Source organism: Sus scrofa, chromosome 14, assembly GCF_054392235.1.
Source record: "Sus scrofa isolate SSC_HxYL_T2T_F1_AM1 chromosome 14, Sscrofa_HxYL_maternal_Yorkshire_Landrace_v2.0, whole genome shotgun sequence".
Lineage (NCBI taxonomy): Eukaryota > Metazoa > Chordata > Mammalia > Artiodactyla > Suidae > Sus > Sus scrofa.
In genome coordinates, this window is record NC_139396.1 from 149734478 (window position 1) to 149759244 (window position 24767).

At 39.0% G+C, this 24767-nt stretch overlaps 1 protein-coding gene across 6 annotated transcripts in view; it reads right to left on the minus strand.

Moving 5' to 3' along the window:
• Nucleotides 1-1200: 1200 nt before the first annotated feature.
• Nucleotides 1201-24767, minus strand: part of SHTN1 (shootin 1) — a 100025-nt gene continuing 76458 nt past the window's right edge. For 2 of the 6 annotated variants that reach the window (XR_014827009.1, XM_001925635.6), the window contains 3 exons: nucleotides 23938-24058; nucleotides 19121-19313; nucleotides 1201-2962 (listed from right to left, as the gene is read on the minus strand). Coding sequence is in view for 2 of the 6 variants with exons in the window: in XM_001925635.6 (XP_001925670.2) it covers nucleotides 2740-2962; nucleotides 19121-19313; nucleotides 23938-24058 (537 nt within the window). In the remaining 4 variants the exon portion in view is untranslated. Of the gene's footprint in view, nucleotides 2963-5816; nucleotides 8291-19120; nucleotides 19314-23937; nucleotides 24059-24767 lie in introns of all 6 variants that reach the window. The other 4 variants (XR_014827011.1, XM_005671487.4, XR_014827008.1 and 1 more) reach the window with 3 other exon arrangements.

Sequence of the window (24767 nt, forward strand, 5' to 3'; positions counted from 1 at the left end):
TAACAGATCGCATGACAGTATGCCCTGGAACTGTGATACAAATTATACTTAAATGAATGAAACCAGTGTGAAAATGTGCAACTATGTTAATAATTTAACAACTAACCAAAGAGATGATTTATTACCTTAACCAAGCGAACACTTTAATTTCAACACTGAGCACAGCCTATTCACTTTTTTCTCACTCCAGGACTGGGGTCACCAATGGACATGTTGCATTTTAAGTTTCTGCAAGTGATAAGCACTGTTTCTATATATATATATATATATATATATATTTCTCTCTCTCCATATTTGTTAAAGGGTATATAATAGATATAAAAATGATATAATATGTAAAATAGATGAAAGAAACTAGTCATTCTCTGTATTAGAAAATGGCAGTGGGACTGGGAAGAAACTTCAAACCAAATCCAGTCTTTAATGAAAAGCTGCTTGATGATCTTCCTAAGGTCAGTGATAACAATATACTTACTGCCACAGCAGCTCAAGTTGTGATTAAACATGCAAGTGATTAAACATGTATAGTGTGCATTTATAAAAAATCATCCAAACTTTGTTTTTAAGATTCTGTGAGACAGACTGTCATTTACCTGACAAACAAAATGGTCTGGAAGGATAATTAGCATAATCTTTACCTGCACTACAAAGCCAGAGCCAAAACATCCAGCCATCTAGCCAAGGCTGGTGGTTTAGAGCTCTGTTAACTCCTGCCAGTCAGAATTTCCAAAGGACTGATCAACTGCCGAGGTGAGGTGAGGTATTTATGTGAGACTAGCTCAGGTAGAGAAGGGTGCTAGAATTAATTTTATCAAATTAATTTAAAATGCTTTGTGATCATGCTGAAGGAATAAGCAGCTCAGAAAAGGCAAGAATACTTTCAGTGTCTAAATACTGCCTGGTCCAGCTAACACATATAGCCGTATATTAATTCCTTACCCTGGAAAGGGTGTGTGATAAAATATGGAACAAGTGTGTGTATTTTTGTATTCCCAAATATGTGTAAGACATATGCCAGCAGACTGATAACAGACATAGGAATGCAAAAAGAAGGAAGAGACACAAAATTAAATTCCTCAAAATAAACCGTTTTGTGGATTATTAAAAATTACTAAAGTTATCAAGTCATATAATGTTCTTAATACAGAATGTCAAGTTTGGGGAAACTAAACCAAACATGTCAATAACCACAACTGACCCTTAGTGGGCAACTGTTGGTCCTTTTTAATAAGTGTGGTGAGGAGAGTTTAAATCACAGCATAACAGAACTTGTTTAAGTGAATTAATAATGCAGTTTGTAGTTAGTATATCACATAGCAGTATTATTCAATTAGGGGAAATCACAGTTGAAAAACATTACATTTTAATTCCCTATGAGTAAACTGATAACTGTAACTGTAAAATCATCACTGGAAGAAGAACATGGAAACAGTCACGTATAATGAACCTACGGAAAGATAATTATCTCCAAATTTAGGAAGTACATTTACCTGCCTAGCCACCTTTTCAAGCCTATGCTTAGCATACGTGCAAAAATAAAATACAACTACTGCAATTATTACTATCATTTTCTTTTGCCCTTAGGTGAGAAACACCTGACAGCTTCATGCTGAGCCATGCTAACAAAACTAAACCTTTCACTTTCTTTAATAGTAAAATTACCATTGCTGAATCACTGTCATAAAAAAATGCATTCAAGTACATTACCACTTATTTTAAATAAACACCAATTTTGAAACAATCAACTTTGAAAAGCTGCATAAGTTATTTTTTTTTTAAATCCCTGATTACATTTCTATTTATTCCTTGTGGTAGACTGAAACATTGTATTTTTAGAGACTAACTACCACTTAATTTCTTTTAAAAACAACAACAACAAACCTGCATAATGTAGAACAGCAGTGAAGCAGGAAAATTATATGCTTGTCACTTATCTTCACTGTACATAAGAACTGTGATAAAATATGGTACTTGTGCCACATGAGCACAGAAGAAAACACAGCTCAGAGCACACAGCACACAGTTCACCAAGATAATACTCAGAGGTTTGGACTTTCACCTCAATTCTGCACTCAGGACACTAGAGCATTCCCACCAAAGTCCTTGGGAAGCTTTGGACACAAGAGCATGTACTTTTCATCCCAAAATTAATAATACGTGTAATTAACATTATGAGGCTGCTAGTTTGATGCCAGCTCCTGAATTTTCAGCTTATCTCCGTATACCCTTGAAAGTAATTTTCATGCCCCAGTGCCTAACAATTTCCATGCTACTGCAGTGTCTCCATCAAAAAAGGATCAGACCTAAAACAGAAGCTTCTTTGGGGGCTTTTTAAATCACCTTAAACTGTTCAGTTCCATTTACCCAATTATCCACAAGTGCTGCAAACTTTGAGCATGACATTGGATTAGTGGTATGCACATTACCTAAAAAGATATCAACATTTGAATTTTTTGTAACCTTCTAAAAGAAGTCACACTTAATACAGTAATTAGAAAAAAAAAAGTCATATTTCTATAAAGATCCCAAAAAAAAAAAACCCTACAAAGAATGTGTATTTTGCTAAATAGCTTACTTATATTTATAGGTCAACTACTTACAAAAGTGACATCAGAAAAGAACCTATATTCTGAATACAGTGACAAGAACAGAATGTCTATAGCCCTTGCCAATACATCAGAACTAATCATGTGCTTATTAAAAAGGACTTCTGAACATGTCAGCCTTCTGGTTTATGGATCAGCAGTTGGAGCTGTCCGTATCTCTTATTTTCTCAACGCTGTCTTCTTTGTATTCTGGTTTAATTTCGCCTTCACCATCCTTGTGTTGAGTTGGATCTTTTTCAGCAACCTGGTCTTTGGTTTGGGGTTCATATGTGGAAACAGGATCTAAAACTACAACTGGTTCAGCTTGTTTTTCACTGCCAATGTATTGTCTCCTGCATCCAGTGCTACTGGGAGGCCTAGGGGATGAACAGTTAAACAAAAAAATTAAAAGCAGAGAGAGAAAATATTTGTCTTTCATATTTCTCCATTCAGATGAGCAAAAAACCCAAAATGTTCTAAGTCTAATCAACATGCAAAAAGTGGTCTTTGAGGAGCCAGCCGTTAAAAAAAAAAAAAAAAAAAAAAAAAAAAAAAAAAAAAAGAAGAAGAAGAAGAAGAGGCTATTAGATTACATATTAGGAGCACAAGGCCAGAAGAATGGCAGAAAAAGTCAGAGCAATTAACTTGCGGAAGTGTTAAAAGCCAAATGCACCTACCTGCTTAATTGCATGCTCTTCTCAGAGAAGCACAAAGCTCAGGGACACTGTGCATACCTCCCAATGCCTGCCGCCCCCAGACTCCCGTCCCACCCCCAGGCAGCTGGAAGGAGCCAGTTAACCCCTTGCTTGTGTCCCGGAGTCCATGTGGTTGCAGATTAGCTCTGAGGAGACTGCATCAAGGAGGGAAATTAATCACCCCCATCCCTGATGGACAGCTGAGAGGTGTGCCAGCTGCTGTCAACACTTGCAAGAGTAACTCTGGTCAGACCTAGGGAGGGATGACGGAAGGAACTAGGGCAGATAGGAGAATCCAGAGAATAAGTTGAAATGCTAAGTGACCATACACTTTTTCTACAAAGAATCATGTTTGAGAATTTTTTTTTTTTTTTGCTTTTTAGGGCTACACCTGCAGCATAAGGAAGTTCCCAGACTAGGGGTCAAATCAGAGCTGCAGCTGCTGGCCTACGCCATAGCCATGCAGGATCTGTAACCTACACCACAGCTCATGGCCATGCTAGATCTTTAACCCACTGAGCAAGGTCAGGTATCAAACTTGCATCCTCATGGATACTAGTTGGGTTGGTAACTTGCTGAACCACAACAGGAACTTCCAAGAAATTTCTTACTAAATTTCAAATGCAGTTTCTTTTGCCATCAAGGTTTCCTCTCTTCTCTTCTGATCTAAGAAGCTACTGCTTCTCAAGCTGAAGGGGTGACAACTTCCTTGTAGAAACAGAGATGTCCTGAAATGTTCCTCACTTGCCATGTGCCAGGAAATTAGGCTGTGGGCACCTGTTCCTCTCAGAAGTTACTGGTCAGGAGCTACCATCTGAAGGTCGTGGACTGCTGACCTGATGCCTGGAGGTTAAGGGGTATGTAGTGGGCAGGGCAAGGGCTATTCAGACTCATCTGGTCTTCCTGGCAAATGCTAGATATCAACCATGATCAGCACACCCCTGTCCCACCTCCACCTCTGGATGTCAGGACATGTACTGGTGAACTGTTAGCCAGGGTCTGTCCACTGCTCTACCAGGCCCTTGCCAGGAGTTGATTTCTCCTATTCCCTGGCCCCTCGGTTAGATCTGCTGCTTAGATACTCTCTTACCGCCTAATACTTCTCCCTTGTTGGACTTACCACAGTTACAATTAAATAATGGCAATCAGTGGTTTAGCGTCTACCTCTTCAAATAAAATGTATGTGTCCACGAGATGGGCTGTTTAGGTTTGCTCACAGTTATACACCAGCACCCAGGGCAGATCCATTTGTGGAATAAACAGATGGAGTAAACTAATGAACTAACTGTGTTTGAAAGGCTCAGAATAAATACACAGAAACCAAGGTTTGATATGAGTAGGTATAGAGGTCTCTTATACAACAAAAGCAACAGAACCAGTGTTCAACTATTGAGACAAAGTGGCCTGCATGATCCAGCCACAGGTACCAAAAACTCAAACCCAGTGACGACAGTTTTATCACAAGTACTATGAGATTTGTCCAAATACTTGAAAACCACTCCCTAGGGCTATCCAGTTATACTCTGTGACCTGATCATCATTGATAAGTGACTACCACAAACTGTCTTCTTTGGAGGTGGTAAAAGCAAAGAGATGACCAGGAGCCTGAGAGGAAAGCTATAGTGTAGTGAGGACAGATTGCTTTATTTCTGCCTGCATTTGATGACACCCTTGTTATTAGAAAATACCGTGACACTGTCCATTCACCTTGGCCAAAGATCCACTACTCAAGATATCTGTCACTGTGCTTTGGGAATTAGTATGAGATATGGTTTCTCTGCTGCTACCTGCCTTAACTTTCTCTGATTCAGGCAACACCTAAAAGACTGAATCCATTAGGGCAGCGTCTGAGAACCAGAACTACCACAAATGGCCTAAGGGATTTATTAGAGGCAAGGAGAGAGCTAGTTGGGCAGTTTATGTGAGGTTGCTGACTCTATGTATGATGCTGGGCCTGAAGTCAACGGTTCTTACAGCTGAAAAGGAAGATGGGTGGAAAGTGGCAAGAAGCTGAGGACAAACCAGAGCTGCATCTGTCTTTCACAACCTCCAATCCTGATGGTGAAGATGAGCTGCAGGGTCAGCTGGAACCCTTCCACATGAAATTGCACATGCACCTGGCCTAGAATTTGGGGAAGGTGGAGAAGATCGGGGGAGCCGGGGAGCCGGAGAAACTATGTGCTAACTAGGTGACAACGTGCATAAACTGTAATAGGGCCTGCCCTACACAGACCTTCAGAGAATTTTTTTTTTTTTTTTAAAGACTACTATGTCACTTCCATCTTCCAAATCTCATGCAAATTTTTCCTGTGGCCAACCCTAACCTGCAAGTAAATGGACAAGGGAATTCTAGGAAATGAAGCTCCAGCCAAGCTAAGCTGTTAGTCAAAGCTACACAAACTCTGCTGGTCAAGGCCCCAGTCTGGCTCTCCCACCCTGGGCTTGAGCCCACTGTATGTAAGCCAGCCAATCTGCTCTACACATGCAAAGGATCCATCTCATTCTAGGTGAGCAACTTCCATCAACCCATACTGACCTTCATCGCTTTTGTAGAACTACCATGGATGTTTTCATGGCCATGTGTGTCTGCAGGTGAAGGGGTGGTGAACACATCCTAAAAAGCTTTTCTTCATCAGCTGGAGGCTGAAAACTTCCAGGAAGTGCTCTCAGGGCTCCACAACAGCAACAAATAGGTGTTGATTGAACTGAAAACTCAGAAACTTTGTATTGCCAAGGCTGAAATTGTCCTGGAATTATCTCAGTCCAGAGTACTGCTGTTCTTTCCTGAAGTAAGCTTCTCGATAATAGAGGAATCTATTAAGTCACCTGTAGGCTCCAATTTGAGAACTCCTTTGTTGATTATCACTGAACTTGGCACAGTGGGAAATTTCTCTGAATCTATGTGTTGAGAGTGAGAGTAACTAGTGTCTTAAAGATAATGACCACTGACTTGGAACCCCAATGGGTTAAGGCTAAAAGGGATGGTGGCAATCATCCAGTCCAGCTGGTCCTTTTACAAATGAGGAAAATGAGGTGTGGAGAGGGAAAGAGCCTGACCTAAAATCATACAGCTCATTAGTGGCAGGGCCAGGACAAGAATCAGAAGCTCCTATCTCCTTGTTCCTGATTTTCCCACAACATCACACAGCTCTTTACCCAAGGCAACCCAAGGCATCTTCTACAAACATGACCGTGATGCCACAGGCTAATTGTGGCATGTTTACTGATTCTTTCAGATCTATAAATATAAAATCCATCCCTTCAAGCTATCCCTTGGTTTTTTTTCCCTTTGTCAATTATAGTTAGCTCCTCCTGGTTTGACATCATTAAATCCATTCCTGGTTCCCTTGAGGAACTGCCCAGGAATGAAGGGCCTCCTTCTGGAATGAAGGGCCTTCCTCCTAGGCCTCATTCTAGCTCCATTCACATCTTACTGAAAGAGCCAGAGAGCCCTATCAGTCCTGGTGGCAAGAACCCAGGCTCTGCTCTAGACAGCCATAGGGGCCCTTCTAGAAGGTTAAATCTGAAGCTTCTCTCCCAAAGTAAAAAACTTAGGTGCTCAAATACAACAATCCAATAGGAATTATAGTATACTAGTGTTCTGTTCAGTTTTTGTACTTTGGTTCTTCATCTAAGAGCAGTAACCACAAATGAGGAATTAAAATTCGGTATCCACAAAGAGTAGGGCAGACCTTTGTGCTGCAAGATCTCCGAGTAAAACTTAAATTTTTCAGATGTTATGAAGACAGAAATCATAGGATACTCAGGCTAGGAGGGATTATGACATGAACCAGTCCAACCTTTTCATTTGTCAGATGAAGACATCAAAGAACAGTGAGATAAATGATTTGTCCAAGGACATACAATTTGATCATAGCAGATACAGGATTAAAATTGTGGAATCTTGGTTTCCTGTCCTCTATTTTTTTTTTTTCTTACTACAACATACTGGGAATGATTTTTGATCCATTCAAATAGATATTTTCATGGGTCATTTTAGATTGTCAGTGAAAGGCTATTTCGAGACAAAAAAACAAACAAAACAAAACAAAACAAAACCCCCCAAAAGCCAAATAAAAGCTAGGAGACAATATAGCAATTTATGCCACTCTATGAAGCCTGAGGCCCAATATAGCAATTTATGCCACTCTATGAAGCCTGAGGCCCAAGTACAACTTGGCTGCTCTTTCAGAAAGCTGCTACTTTTCCCCAACATAAGAGAACCCGAAGATGAGGCTTGGACAGATGGAGCCACTTGCTGGTAAGAGGAAAAACCCGACTCCAACGGGTCCTGGTACCAGAAGAATCAGAACAATTGGAAACGGTACTGCCCAAGCTGAACTTTATAATAAAGGGACTCAGTGATTTCTTAAGGCCGTATTACAAGGGATGAAAGTACAGCATTCTAATTTTTAAAAAGCACATCATTGTTTGCATTCAATGAAATTCCTTTCAGAATCAACTTTCCATGTTCCAATTATATTCAACAACATTCTAGCTAACATTTCGGCTGCAATTCAAATTAACTAAAGCCCAAAAGAGCCCTAATAGACATGGTTCTGAGCTCAATTGAATACAATCAAAGCTCATGAAATGAAGGGGGAAAAATGCTTATTTCATGCAAATTTTGCATATCGCTCAGGCTTAATTTTACTGATAATATAAAGGTGGGACATTTTGAACATTACAGTGAATGAAACTTTTAAGCGGTGAGAGTTATTTTATAAAATGCTACCTCTGAAAAGCTGATTGCCAAACAGTATAAAAATGGTTTGCGGCATAAATGCCAAGTTCATTTCTATTTCACTTCTGAGGTAACTATCTTTCAAATCGCAACAGCTGGACTATTTAACACAATCTGGTGAATCAAAGTATAGTTCTTCTCTGGTCTCCCAGTGGGACGCCTGCATTAGTCCGTGGCAGCCAGCCAACAGATGACGCGCAGCCGGACGGTCTGAACTCTGTTTCATTTACAATAAAAACGGATAAAACGGCAATCATATTTACCACCTTCAAGGACAGAAAACGGAAAGATTTAAATTTGTCTTTAGAAAGTAGTTTCCTAGGAAAACTCCAAAGACGAAGTCAGTTTTTATTCTCCCTTGCGTAAAAATAAAAAGTCTTAGTTTTTTTTTCCCCCAAGCCCTTTTTACAGTTACTACAGCAGTGAACAGGAGTGGCATTACAGCAGAGGTAATTTTTATTGTCTCCCTCGAACATCCTATTTTCAGGATATTTTAACAAACGTGTCCACAGTTTCCCCGAAATAAAGTTTCAAACATAAGGTGAAACTTCCTGTATTATTACTAATTCTAATACTGTTAAATATAATGATGGAAGGACAAAGCTGATTTCTTTTGGCTTTGTGTACTTTTATAAACTCCACTTTATAGATAATGCTTACTGGACAGTAAATTACACTGTATTAAAACAGACATGTTACTGATGTCATATTAAAATACAAAACTTTCATTTTCCTTTTTTATTCACTAGGGAAATTAAGGTATTCATGTTAACCAAAAGTTAAAATAATCAATTCTCTGAATTCTCATACATCTTAAAATATTAAAATGTCTTTTTAGTTATGGTGAGGTAATTCAATTTGTTAGTAAAGGTGTACATTTAGAAGGGTTTAAAAACAAAACAAAACAAAACAAAACAAAACTCCATTTTAGCGCAAAGAACAAATTAGCTTGCCAATTTGGGTCAGGTTCTATTTGAAGGAAAAACACAGAATTTTAAATTTTGAAAAATAACATCATTAAAAAAACAGAATGCTGTCATGGTTGAAAATCTGACATCAGCTTCTAGAGGCTGATTTGCTATCAAGATTCATAAGAATTCCTTTTTAAGAGAGGTAACAATGGCTGCGCAAAGACCTCCGTGTCCACACTGAGCCGTATTTTCTTTGGTGGGGTAACTGCAGCACAGGCATCTCAGTGCATGGGTTACATCCCAGACCACAGTACATGCTGTGAAGCCTTGTCCCAGTTCTTTTATTCCTCTAGTGTAAGCTGGACTGTGCACATTTACAGACTCCAAAATACACTGGCCCAGGGAGGCTGAGGAAACTGAACTGTTCTCACCAGCAAAATCAATGATAAAGCATGAGCTAAGATTGACTTTAGTTCAGGCAAAGATTCTGAAATGCGTATGATACATTTTTTGGGCCATTTTAAAGCTTTTTGTAATTTTGTACAACTTTAAGTCACCATGGAAAATCCACTGCTATCTCAGCTAGGAAATGTGTCATTTAAAAGAGGTATTTTAAGAGACATAAAATCTTCCCAAAAATTCACCATATATAATGCTGGCTCCTCAGGAAAGCTGCCATGCACAAAATGTTTGCATTTTCCTTCCTAATTTTCAGAACAATATTTTTCAATTTTGAAAGATTTTTCCTTAAATTTACTATATTATGTACTTTAAACTTTTAATTCAGTGTGCTTATTTAGATACAGTTATATGACAAAATGTATTTCAGAGAAAAGCATTTATTAAGTTTCAAGAGGTCAATTTATCCTCAGACTGGAAATTGCATTTAAGTTTTAATCAGCCACTTCTATTTGAATAAATTTAAAAACTTTCCACTACTTCACTATACAAAAATGAAAGAAACACAAATACTGTAGAGACTATTGAAAGATGTTTTTAAAAAATTACAAAGCACCAAAAGCAATTTGGTTCTCCAGGCAGAAATGACGTATTTTATGATCACTCTCTTAAAGTCATAGGTGTTTGCAACTGGAGGCACACGGTAGAAGGCAATTAATTCTCTGAGAGAATTGAGAATTACTTAGCAGCATTTTAACAGTTCTTTTGAGACTTATCCAACAGAGTTTTAACACTAGCCTCAACAATTAATCTGGAAGAAGTTCCTGTCTGTAGAGCAACTCAAAACACCTGTAAGACAAAGCTGACAGGCGGATCCACGGAGCAGCTCACAGGAAAACCTCAGAGGGACGGGGGAAAAGAGACTCAGTGAGGAGATCTCAACTTCCAGAACATCCAGTTGTTCTCCTAATTTTGTTGTTAAAACTTAATTGTCCATGTACAGGCACACATAGAGAACCTTTGTAGTAGTGCTTTGCTGAGCAGAGCTGTTTCCTGCAGTGTCAGTACACAATTCAGCGGTACTAAGATTACAGTTGAGAGCTGAGAAAATCCTTTAATTGTATAAGAGCATCAGATTAAGCAGAAACTTCCATGGAGTTCATTCTGCTGGCTAGTAGTCTCTTCTCAGAAATAAATGTTTACGAAGTACAGGGAAGGTGCCCTCCTTCCTCTCCTCTATACTATGCATGCAAACACCTCCCCCTCCCCCCCCCCCCACACACAAAAAGCGAGAGAGGAGAGGAGGAGGGAGAAAATGGTAGAGATGGGAGCAGCAGGAAGAAAACTCACTCTTTCCACCACAAGGACTAAAAGAACTTCTCTCATTCCCCTTTGAACAAAATGTTGACCCAGATCTGTCTAGAAGAATACTATATGACCAACCAAATTAATTTCCAGCTGCGATCAATATGTGAGACAATAATTTTATGCCAAGTTTCCCTAAATGCAAGCTGCAAATCTCAATTTCTATTTGGTAACATATTTCAAAAGCTCAGATTCTCCAGCTCCAATTCAAAAGAGCAATACTTTTCAATCTCATTTTTCTACATTAGTTTCACACTGGAAAGAATGGGGAAAAAAATGAAAGAGACCAGTTAGAGGTAAATCTTACTTTTAATTCAAAACCTGAAAGGCAGTTAGATTTTTTTTTCTTTCAGAGAAACATCTGACTACACTATGAAACATCTAAAATTTATCGTTTATCAACTACCCTTTGGTATCCAGTTAATGGCTCAAACAAGATAAGCTCTTGCAAAAATAAATCTGTGTGAGGCCAAAAGTCACATTTAGAGGCATCACAGATCTCGAAATTAAGTGCAAATTAAAATAAAAATAGTTTCATTGGAAAAGATCATTTTTCTGTTGAAATGGAAGCCCTGTAATTGCTATATGGGTTTTTGTTTTTTAAATTCTTCTGGGGCACAATGTGATTTGTTTTGACCTCCCAAACTAAAAAAGCAAGTTAGCTGCCTATCTAATGGTTAAAACAGAAGTTTTAAAGAGCCTGATAAACTTAGAGTTTTGGGGAAATCTGGGATTAAAGAGAAGCATGATGAATTAGAGAAGTGTTAACTGGAAGGGTGTCCAGAAACTTTGGCTTAAAAGCATCTCTGAGAATGACCAAGAGATGAGGACACAGGTATGAAATTGCTGCAAATCACACCAATTACAATGGAAACTGGATTCTCCCCTTGAAAGCAAGGTTTTAGAGATGTAACAAGAGGAACTAAAAAAATGATCTTTGAGGCTGACCACCTTGTTTAATTGTAACTGTCAGGAGGATAGCCACCTTCCTGAAAGTAATTAATAGAAAAAGTGCACTCAGTTGAATAAAGCTCAATACAGACAAGTACGGCTACTTCTAGATGAGACTGTGCAGAGATGAAAAAGCAAGATGGTGAGAACACAAGAAACTCTTGGGTCTCTGCCTGACCGAGACGCAGACCTCTTTTAAGACCTGCCTACCTCTTTCTCCATACTGTTGGCCCCCTTGTCCTGCCTTGCTACAGAACATGGATGTCCTCAAATACGATGACCAGTGGATATTTAAGCACAAACTCAAAGGAGCTAACTGGTAACTGACCAAAGATGGAGCTGACTCATAGAGGTGCAGCATAAAGTGGGTAAGCAGTAACATTTATTTTGGGCTGTAGAGTGTGTGTTTTTGAAACTGTATTCACAGTGATTCATCTTTGTACGCTCATATGATCATTTAGTACAACACCTTTCTAATCCAAAGATTACAGTCAGAAATTTTCAAGATATTTGACTTCTGGGAATGAACTAATCTTCCGCATGTTTGAAAATGTCAATATATTTTAAAAAATGTGTGAATGATATGCCAAAGACAAAAGCAGCTTAAGCTGGTATTCTAATATGGTAATTTCCAAAGTTAATTTGTGAAGCATGACTATTGTACATTTGACATGAAAAACATTAAAACTATTTTCCAACTACTCTTTTTAAGTTTTCTTGTAGTACTTTTTTTTGGGAGGGGTCTTTTGTCCTTTTAGGGCCACACCAACAGCATACGGGGGTTCCCAGGGGCCAGGGGTCTAATGGGAGCTATAGCTGCCAGCCTACACCAGAGCCACAGCAACACCAGATTTGAGCCACATCTGTGACCTACACCACAGCTCACGCCAACGCTGGATCCCCAACCCACTGAGCAAGGCCAGGGATCGAACCTGCAACCTAATGGTTCCTAGTCAGATTCGTTTCCGCTGTGCCACAACGGGAACTCCTGGAAAAGATACTTTAATTGCTTAGGTTAGCCTTAGGAAAAGGAAGGAAAAGGCAAGAGATGACATGATCTATGAGTATGCAGGAGGAGCAGGATGTGTCATAAGGCAAATGGAGCAATTTAGCTACAGAATCATTGCTTCCTATGGGAGAAAACTTCCTCCAGGAGAAATAATTTTCTTACCTGCCATTCCTAAAGCTCTCAATATACTCAACATGGTATGCTATAGTTCAAATGCATGGCTTTGTTCAAATGAAATCTGACCCAACTATGGACTAGGAATAGAATTTTGAGCAAACTGGTTATATCACTAAGCCTCAGTTTTCTCATCTGTAAAATGGAGATAATGTCCACTTCGTACCTTTGGAAGAATGAAAATAACACATGAAAATAGCGGCTTAATAAATGTTAGTGAAATGTTAGTAACAACAAGACACCATAGAAGCAAATTCCAAAATCCTGATACCCTCCAATTGGAAAGTGGCTCCATTACTCAGAGCCTCCATCTATAATCAACACAGCTATCCTGCCTATAGCAATTTACACACACTTCCTCTTGGAAGAATGTTATTATAACATGGATATATGTTAGTATATATTAATGAAGAGAAATAGAAAATATTAACTAAAAAAAGAGAGGAAAAAGACATACAATGGGGAGTTCCCATTGTGGCTCAGTGGTTGACGAATCCGACTAGGAACCATGAGGTCGTGGGTTCGGTCCCTGGCCTCATTCAGTGGGTTAGGGAACTGGTGTTGCCACGAGCTGTGGTGTAGGTCACAGACGCGGCCCGGATCCCGAGTTGCTGTGGCTACGGCGTAGGCCAGCAGCTACAGCTCTGATTAGACCTGGAGCCTGGGAACCTCCATATGCCCCGGGTGCGGCCCAAGAAATGGCAAAGAAAAAAAAAAAAAGACATACAATGGAAGGTAGTAGGCTTATATTTTTAATCCCCAGATGTTTTCCCATTTACTTCACTTATCCCAATCAAGATCATCAGGCTTCCCCATTCCTTTGATAACAGAGCTAACATATCTCAGGTGCCTCACACAGGATTGAAGTGGATGACAACTCTACCCACATCTAGGTATTATACTGCATTTTCTTACTGCTCAACTTACATGTGCTTCTGAAATATTCATTTCCTAGTTACCCATTAATCAATGCCCCAGAATGTGTAAATTTGGAACTAGTCAATTTAACTAGAGGTAAAGAAGCAAGCTTTGGCTTGACTGTATTGCATGGTGCTTTCTGACTGTACTGCATGATATTGTTCTGTACATGTGGTCAGGAGACATGCCAAGTGTCTGTGTCACATTTTAAAAAATGCAACTGCAATGGTGGCAAACTGATGGCTATTTCTAAAAACTGAATCCACTTGCAAAAGCCAAAGTCATTTGGAAACATAGGTTGAACATACAGTGGTGATTAAAATGGGCTATGTAATTTTTTCACCAAAATATACAAATTCTTTTATAGGACCAGCAGAGTGGCTCTAAAGCACTTTCTTAGCTACTTCTTCCACCTCAAAATAGAGAGGGAAGATTGTCCAATTTATTTCCTCTGTGATCAGGTATCTCTAATGCAAACAGATCTAAAAGTATCTGGAACAATAGTGACAGGGTTAGAATGAATATACTGACCTCTAAGACTATGACCCTCCAGGATAACACTCATTTTGATTTAGACTTAAGTGCCCATGATGTAGCTTGAAAATTAGTTATGTTACATTTCTAGGTGTGTGTTTTACTATAAATCCATATTGAGGGTAAAAAAAAAAATATGTGCTCATTAACTCTTGTCCTTTATCTTAACTGTGAACATCTTTATCAAGAAACCACATTTGAGAGGAATTATTGGGGTTCTAGAGCTGAGAGAGACTCTGGAGAGAGCCTCATCTGCTTGCCTCAATTTTAGGTAAGAAACAACACAACAAGAAAACAAAACAGAGATCACATGATTTCCCCAAGGAAATCTGGCCCCTGTCAATAACCCAGGTGTTCAGTACCTAAGCTTTCACCTCTCGCTTTTGTCTCTGATAATCCCAAGGTCAGCATTATCATTTTAATGTAAGACAGAAAAGGAATTTACTGAAATGATTTTCATATGTTATTTATTTTCCAGGACAACCCTACAAGGTAGGTATCATTACACTCATCTTCCACATGAGGAAACAGTCACAGATTAAAGAACTTGCCCGAGGTCATAAAGATAATAAATAATAAATAGTAAACCCAAGATGTGACTGTAGAGCTGGAGTTCTGGAAACAGCTCAATGCTGCCTGCCACATCCACATTGGAAAGACACTGGTTTAGAAAGCTGGCCACACTGTGCTTCCCTGTTCCTCCTTGTCAGTCTACTGGCTTTTACTGGTGAAAATACGAATCATTTTTGTTTTCTTGACCCTGTGCAACACTCAGCTTATTTCCAGATACTAGAGCTGTCTGAAAGTAATGAAATAGTTACCTTTTAAAAATTCTATAATGTGGAATTTTTCCTATTTTATATTGACCATCCAAGCCATTGATCAGTTTGAGTCAACGAGTCTTACTCTATTTTTTGTGTGAGTGTGTGTCTTTTTGTCTTTTTTAGGGCTGCACCCGCAGCATATGAAGGTTCTCAGGTAGGGGTCCAATGGGAGCTGTAGCTGCCAGTCTACGCCACAGCCACAGCAATGCCAGATCCGAACCACGTCTGCGACCTACACCACAGCTCATGGCAATGCTGGATCCTTAACCCACTGAGCGAGGCCAGGGATCGAACCTGCAACCTCATGGTTCCTAGTCAGATTCGTTAACCACTAAGCCACGACGGGAACTCCTCTTACTCTGTTTTAACATGGTCAGAGTACTCTGCATCAACAAGAAAGAGCATGAAAAGCACAAATAAGACTTAATGCTCTTCACTGCTTGGCCAGCTCTTTACCTCACAGCATAAAGGGAGATTATGAGCATTAATTCCTGTCTGGATAATAACTCATCAGAATTAGTGAAATTCAAATTCACTATTAGTTTTAAGATATTATTACTAGATAGTATATACTTACTAGAAATGGTTAACAGAACACAAATATTTCTAAAGTTATTATTAAAAGGGAAATAGACGCCATTAGGCTTTTCCAAGTCCTGATTATCTTTTCCTTCCTTTTTCTTCTTTTTTTCTTAAAAAAACAAAGAACAAAAAACAAACAAACCAACAAAAAAATCTTAGGCTGGTAACAAGAATGTTAATTTTAATTAATCCTTGCAATTAAGTACGAAAGCTATCTCTTGCTATCTCATAAGTTCCTAAGAAATAAATCCACATATCTCTGGCCCTATAATATACCAGACAGGAGTTAGTCAATTATTTGGAATACACACATATGTTGATTTGGGAAAAGTAAACTTTTTGGCAATGGCTGGATGCTATTTAATTTTCTGGCTAAGTGAAAGTCGTATCCAGAAAACATCTTTGTTTCCTCCTTTAAAAGGTTTCTTAGTAGGTTAGTAAATTTTCCTGTCCACCTGAGGCCAACCAAGTGAGCACAGCTGAATCTTTCTTTTACAACTGGGTATTCTGTTGTCTCTGATAAATTTATCTTATGTAGGTACAAAGATGCAAAAGATATGCAAGACTGAGCTGAATGTAAGCAACTCCTGGGCATTCAAAAAAATGTTTAAAAAACCAAATAAGCAACCAAACAACCCCAAATCTCTAATATTTAGCTTGTGCATACATGTTACTGTTAAACAATGGGGGACTGTTGGTTGAATATTCTAATTAATTGTTATCCTGCTGTTTTATTGATTCTAGAGATGTATTTTCCTTCATTCATTCGATAAGTACTTCCTGAGAGCCTACCATAAGGCAGAACATTTTCCAGGTGTTTGAGACACACTAGTGAGAAAAAAATTTCCTATCCTCATGGCGTTTACATTCTAAAAGGGGAAGAGAGAAAATAGGCATATATATAATAAAGTACACGGTATGTTAGAAGATAACTGTTATGGGGGAAATGGAGCAGGGTAAGGAGGAATCAGAGTTTAGGAAGAGGAGTCACCATTCTAAGTAGGGCGGCCAGGGTGGGCCTCATGGAAAAGACGATGTCTGTGCAAAGCAATGATGATGATGAGATGGCACAGCTACTGGGGGAGGGCATACAAGGTAGAGGGGACAGCACAAGCAAAGAGCTGGGGTAGAATGATGCTGGGCCAGAGAGGCCAAAGTGGAGGGCGGAAGGGAATGTACGTAAGAGTGGTAGGGACCTGTGTGTGTGTGTGTGTGCGCGTGCGCACGTGTGCAATAGTGTATGTATTAGAGGCTACTGGGATTGAGATCCTCCCTTGACCGTGATTCCCCATCAAGAGCCAATAGTGCCACTTACCTGAAAAACACTATGGCGGTGCTTCCACAGATCGAAATAAAAGTGCCATTACTAGAATGCAAGGACACTTTTTAAAAGCAAAGGAGACATTTCACTTTTTAACTGCTGATCTCACTTCAAACTGCCTTGACAATTCCAGTCTACGAGATAAGACAATGTGGTGGCCTCTACCTTATGGTTAGTATAACAGAGTGAGCTGACTCGTCAAAGCCAGCCAGAAGCAGCTTCAAAAATATCCCTTCTCACTTCTGGGAGCTAAACCAGGTTTAGAGGAGCTAAGAAATCACATGAGTTTTTATTTTTAAAGCTTACATATGACTACATTAAGTTAAATTTCTTTTGCTTGTTATAAAGCTAGGTTTAAACATAAATGAATGAAGCATGCCTGTTTGGGAAGTGAATAATTACCATGTACATACACAAAATACTTGGATTCATTTGGATAGTCTAATTGTACTTAAACACATTTTTCAGAAAGGCACTCTTCTGTGCTAAATGACTGTCAATATGAAAATGCATGGCGTTAGTTATTTCAGCTAAAGAATGTCAAGAACTGAATAATCAAGCATTAGGTTACAAAGTTTAAAAGTTAATACAGCAGCACAGAGTATTTGTATTAGTGCTTTAAGCAGATAAATTGAAACATGTCTCTTAAGCAGTCATTGAACAAGCAAGATGAGAAATAAATTGAGCTTCACATAGGCCTTTATGGCATCTAACAACTGTGTCTGTCAACACATGGATCCTTTTCACTGTCAATTCAGCACACATTTTGCAGACCTTGGGCCTGCAATTATTTCATTTCCTTTCTTGGAAATGTAATTTCCACTTACTTTTGGAGAATAAAAGGCAGACAAAAGGAGGAAGGAGTTGCAGTATTTTCTGATTAAGATTGTGTAAAATGGTAAAAGAAAAAAATCTATGCACACACATTGAAGCATTTCTCAGAAACTAACTTGTCTCGGCCAAATTGCTTTTGTGTCTGGATATTGGTTCAAACGTAGCCAGATTGTTGATGTCAAATTAGGTGCTAAACAAATTTAATAAGAAAGATGAAGGATGAATAAAGATCATCTTTCTGTTAGAGCTGTTCAAATGACTCCAGTCAAAAGAAAGGAAACACATGACTGCCGGAGAAAATGTACTTTTAAATACAATGACATTAGATAAGACTGTACATCAGCAAAGAAGGTCATTCATTCCAAAAGAGGGGGAAAAAAGTTAATAGTACTAGTAAGAGAAAGGCAAGAGTGGAAAAAAGTACCAGTTGGCAAAAATAGATCTAAATTGAATTTCAACTTAATTTGTCCAGGCTTCACCTTTTAAACTAAGACAGGTAGAGCTACAGAAAAGGGTTCTTTCTCTCCTGATAGAACAGGAAATCAGAGGTTTAATTAACCGTGATTACAATATTCGTTGATCTGATTTGTCTCACCTCTTCCTTTTCTTTATGTGACAAACCAGCTGACATCCTGGCAAGAGAACTAAAGCAAAACTAGCCTAATTTCAAAAAGAGCTTGCCTTTGTTATAAAACAAATTGATCCGCCACCAGATCTGTCTGAAACGCATTCAATAGCAGGATTAACTCTTTGACAATCAAAGTGCCACTTTTAAGTCAGTCTATCTACATAACTCTACGTAGCATGTTTTCAGTCTCAGGATAGAGCAATATTAAGGCCCATCTTTACTTGAAAACTGGAAAAAAAAAGTTGTAAAAAATGTACCCTTCAAAGCACATTTGAAGATCTAGTATCTTCTTTGGCTGCTTGTGAGCCATTAAGAGGAATGATCTAAGTATTTAATCTGGAAAGAATGATTAAGTGTCTTTTGATGCTGAATAAGGATCATCCAAGTCAGTTCTTTGTATAGAAGAACCTGATTACGAAACCAGTTTAGGGAAGGCATTCTCTTTATATGTTTGTGCTTGGCATCAGAATAAGACCTCTAAGCCAGGAGCCCAGAATCAAAAATTGGCTCATCAAACAGAGGAAGAAGAGTATTTACTGACTAACCAAATCAAAATCTTTCTACAGAGAAACAAAGCAAAGTAACACACAAGTTAGTCATGACAGATGCTTCTACACACTATTTAGTAAAGAGCAGCATTACTTACTCAAAGGTAACCTTGGAACTTGTGCATCCTTCCAATTTACACGACCCTTCACCTGGCTCAGGTGTTGGGGGGGACGGGCTGTTGAATTCTGCCTCCAGAGTTTTCTTGTTCAAGGCTGTTTTTGTTACACTGGATACAGAACCCAACACTGGCATGGATTTGGACTCTGAGGTGGCTAATATTCCAGTTGGACCTTAAAACCAAACACATACCTCAAGTTTAATAATTCTGTTCGATGCTTATTAATATGGTACTGAAAAACAGATTAGCTGAAAATCCCTCAGGAAGTGAAAGGCCAAATTCTGTTAAAATTTCAAGAGCCTGCTGGAAAATGTTCCTATTAGAAATCTGCTCTGCTTTGGTGGTACTAGTGCTTTTCAGTGCCCCAGGACCACGCTGAGAAATTGTGTACAGACCTTTAATAAACCATAAAAGGCCAGGCCAAGGCTCCCTCAACTGACCAGAGTCCTTAGGAATACTGGAATTGTGAAAACTCTTTACTTCTCACAGAGTATGGCTTTTTGACAGCCCTAGGTGAACCATTTGGCCTCTCAAGAGTTAATTCTTCCCAAAACTCAGCTCTGATTTTAAACAGAAAATGGAATGATGTCAAAAGGCTCTTTTCAAACAGCTCATGGCTTCTTGAGCATTAAACAGCTTTTATGAACATTTTCATTTTAATGTGATTGAGAAGTAAGTGGATTTACTTCCTGTTAAAATACAGACACAGGATTATAAAAATTCAGTGGCAAAGAGTTTGGCTGTTTTAACATTTGGACTTTTCTACTCTTTGGATTAGATCAGAAAACTCTAATAGGGCTTGTTACTAAAATTATTGGCATATCAATCTAAAACGTATGAGCACTGAAGCTAATAAGCTCCATCATTACTTTTTTTTCCTATCTTTGGTTAGTTAGATACTGTCCTAGACAGTTTTTTTCAAAGCAAAATTAAAATATGTCTTTCTTGAAGCTTCAGGAGGAATCCTTTTAAAACAAAGCAATTTACGAAATGTCACACAGGTACCAATAAAATGAGAACTCTTTAAAAAAGAGAACAACCGGAGTTCCCGTCGTGGCACAGTGGTTAACGAATCCGACTAGGAACCATGAGGTTGCGGGTTCGGTCCCTGCCCTTGCTCAGTGGGTTAACGATCCGGCGTTGCTGTGAGCTGTGGTGTAGGTTGCAGATGCGGCTCGGATCCAGCGTTGCTGTGTCTCTGGCATAGGCTGGTGGCTACAGCTCCGATTCGACCCCTAGCCCGGGAACCTCCATATGCCATGGGAGCGGCCCAAAGAAATAGCAAAAAGACAAAAAAAAAAAAAAAAAAGAGAACAACCAACCTTGAAAGGTGCCGCTAAGAAAACGACAAAAATTGGGAGTCTCTTTATCCTTAAGAGATGTCAGATCATCTCCTAAAATGGAAAGTACTAGTGGGTACAATCCAAAATTCCTAGCTAATCCTTGATCATTCATATTAAGCCAGGTAGACAATTCTTTCTCTACCTAAATCTCAGATTTTACACTTCTAGGTATATATAAATATGTCTGATGTATTGCGACAGTATAACATATGAACTCCGAAAATGAAGTTCTAATTTGAAAAATCTATCCAAGAGGGGCTAGAAAATTGTTCAGCCGTTCTGTCAGTGTACCTCCTTTAGCCTTACTCCATGTGGGAGACACAGACCCTCCTCTGTCAACTGGAAGCCCTCAACTCACAAAGCATCAGTGTCGGTCTTCCTCATTTATTTCTTCTATATCATCTGAACAGACAAGTTTGTGACATTATTGAATATTCTGTTCAAAAGGCCTTTCCCTCCTGCCTGTGATAAGCCTCATATTTCATGAGGATGTGGGAGTAAAGAAAAGGGCAGAAAGATCAAGAAAGTTCATTCCTGAAAATGTAAATATGAAGCTAAAGTCAAGATCTGATTCAGAGCAGCCCTATTCTGCCCTTGGATAATCGTGGACCACAACACTAGATAGCTTTAAACAAGCTGTCCTTGTAGAAAAGCAAGATCTGTTTCTGAGTACACACCAACGCCTGCTGCTTGTTCTGCAAATGAAGCCAATTACAAGGAAGGGTGAGTGGGTGAGCTGAGCCAGAGCTCTTATTTTTCTTACATACAAAAAGAAATAAAGAAAAATGCTTAATATTTAAGATGATGCTGATGCTGATTAATATTATTATTACTGCAGCCTATTTGAGCTGTCCAGTGTTTTCCAACAGGCACTTGCTACTCTTTGAAATGTCAGTTTTGGAGTCTAGATCAAACAAGGAAATACCAGTTAGGTCCATATGAAAAATTCTAAAGAAAAATGTGCTTCCCTGGCCACTGGAGGAGATATTAACTTGGGATTTGAGTTCTGCCAACCTCAGGCTGCCTCTGCCTCTCTTAATGATGCTTCTTCCTTTCTCCACCTTGTGACCTCACCTTCCGCCTTCCCACAAGCCTTGGTGTGATGAAAAAAAAAAATCTCAGAGATTCAGGGAACAAACTCATCAAACTCATTTCTGTAATTTGTTCCCACTATGCAGTTGTGCTGCTTTAGCTTATTTCTTCCTCTTCTGGCATTTTTATCTTGTCATTCCATGACTTTTATAAAAAGATCTACATGGTAATAAATACTGCTGCCAGTTTGATGCTAGAAAAAATTTTAAACAATGTAAAAAACGGCATGATTTCTTCCACTAGATGATAGAATTTCTAAGCTCCTTTCCCCCCCCTTCCCCCTGCCTTTTTTGCTTTGACTACTAGAGAACTTATAAGAAAATTTCTGCTCACCCACAAGTATGTTTCTTCTCCACCCTACCAATTATACAGTTCTTTCTCTATCCAAATATGAATGATTCTACTGAATATTATCTCTCTCTCTCCTTTTTTTGTCTTTTTGCCATTTCTTTGGGCCGCTCCCACGGCATATGGAGGTTCCCAGGCTAGGGGTCGAATTGGAGCTGTAGCCACTGGCCTACGCCAGAGCCACAGCAACGCGGGATCCGAGCCGCGTCTGCAACCTACACCACAGCTCACGGCAACACCAGATTGTTAACCCACTGAGCAAGGGCAGGGACCGAACCTGCAACCTCATGGTTCCTAGTCGGATTCGTTAACCACTGCGCCACGACGGGAGCTCCTGAATATTATCTCTTATTCTAACTTCCTTCAAATGACACCTTGGCTATTTATATATAAGTGGAATATAATCCATAAAATGAAAGATTTAAAGATGCCTGTAAAATATGTTCCTCCCTTGCTCCACACTTTGAAATATTTAAATTTTCACACTGACTAAAATGACAACGCTTCCTCATTTCTCCCATGGATAACTGTGAAATAGTGAGGGCTGCATGTTTGACTGAGTCAGTGGAGTAAGAATGCCTCTCAAAGAACAAAAAGGTCAGTGGCAAGACACAAAATATTAAGCCACAGAGCACCAAAATGGCATCTACAAAGTCCTAAAAATGAATGATGACTACACAAATACTTTAAGGATGAAACGAGGCAAAAGTCACAAGCATTGATCAAGTCACAAATGAATAATGGTTCGTACGGAGGCTGGTAAATGCCTGTAAGGCATTCGTAAGAAAAAAAGTTCCTTAAGGAATCCCTTACTTTTCCTAAGAGGTGGTTACTGGGAGGTGGGGGATAATTCTTACAGGATATTAACAGCAGAATTTCTAGACCAAACTAAAAACTGAATGACTGATTTTTTTTCCCCAAGGAAGTCCATTAATGCTTCATCTTTTTATAATAAAGGTTTGGCTGGTATAATGTTGCTTCTGGTTCAAGGACCCAATTTACTCAACTGAGTAAATCCCTATGTGAAACCTAGAGCTTCGTTATCCAAAAAACCCAATCCTAGCAATTTAAACTTGGTAAACATGCAAATTTAAATGGTTATGATGGACTAACTGGAGTTGACTGAACAGAATCCTTAACAGATTCAGCTCATTAGCTATGGTTGCTATTAATTTTACTTTAGGGTAGTTTTTCAAACCAGCCTCCTGACAACAAGGGGAAAATCTCATAAAGGCTTCTGCTAATGCCCATGACCAAGCTGATGGAAAAAAACCGAAGATATATACAGTGAGTTCTGGAACCACATTCTCTGTTCTAATACATTTGTATCATGACATAAATGTAAATTGAGCTCAAGACACTCAGATGGTCATTTACAGTTGGTGACAAAGCTAGACTTTCTCATTCACTTGGTTCACAGGCAGAGACAATAAACTAAGTGAATATGAAGAATAAAGACGATTTCTCTGCATTCGTAACTGATGCGTAATTACTATTATTATTACTAATTATTGTGTGCTTTGAGCCAGGCACAGTGCTAAGCACTTTTCATATATTGACTCAATCTTTAGAAAAATCCTATGACAGTGTTTTTACTATCCTCATTTTATAGATGAAGAAACTGAGGCATAGGGAGTTTGCATAAGTGCTTAAAGGGTAGGCAGCTAGCAAATGGCAGGGCTAGGATTCAATCTGCTGCCTTCTGGTTAGGGAGCCTTTACTCAATGCTACATTGTTGCCAAAGCCTATCCTAATGTCTCTGAGGCTGGGCATCTTGCATTAAGCGAAACCAGATCCATAAGAGCCTGATTCCCTAAAAACAAATAAATATACCAAATAAATAAATATACATAAGAGATCTAGTGAGGTGTCCCTAAGTACTTTGCCCATCCAATACTTCTCATTCACATCAAAAAAATTTAATAATTTTAAAAGATTATTTTATGTTAAAAAGGGACTTGAAGATGCTGCAGAGAGGAAGAGTAGAACTGTGGAGAATTCAAACGAGCTTACTACTGCTATCTGCTTCTGCTGTCAACTTTCTGCGACGCAAAATCCTTTCTAACTCAGTTTCAGTGTTTTCAATGTGAAGGGATTTTAAGCTTCTTGAACTAGTGGATTTGTTAAGTGTCCCCTAAAGTGAAAACAGAACAAAAACAAAAACAAAAAGGTTAATGTCTTAATACAATACACAAAATAATATAAAAGTCAAACCACCAAAACATTACCAGAATTTGAATGGAGTTAGGAAATAAAATGAATTTGCTGTATATGCATTTTTAATGTGCATACCGTTAACAACACATAGTGCTGGATCATTTAAGAAGATGCTACTGATGATGTAAGATGTTAGCTTTGGTATCAAAAGAACGGCACAAGAACACCTCTTGATGAGCTAACTCTATGAAATTCAGTGGTGGGAAGGTACTTGCACATCGATGATTAAGATTCTGATGTGTGTTGATCGACCACGTGGAGAAGAGAACGGATATATTGAACTCACCTTAGAAGGTTATCTTGATATGGCAGCCACGAGTTACTGAACCCAAATTCTTGCGGCACTGAAAAATGTGGCTGATTCTTCAGAGAGAATGACCCTGGCTGCACACCTGGTGACAATGGTGCCGTGCTGCCAAAGAAGGCACATAATGCTCCCCAGTGGCCTCTACCCAAGGAAGTGCTGCACTTGAGCACACCTCAACCTCATTGTCAAAGAGGGAAGGTTAGAATCATACAGGGAGACAAGCAAGGGCCCGGCACGGAAATCCCGTCCTCTTAACAGAGGAGGCAGTGAATGAATGTATTATTCAGGGCTCAGAAGACACTAAAGGAAACAAGAGATG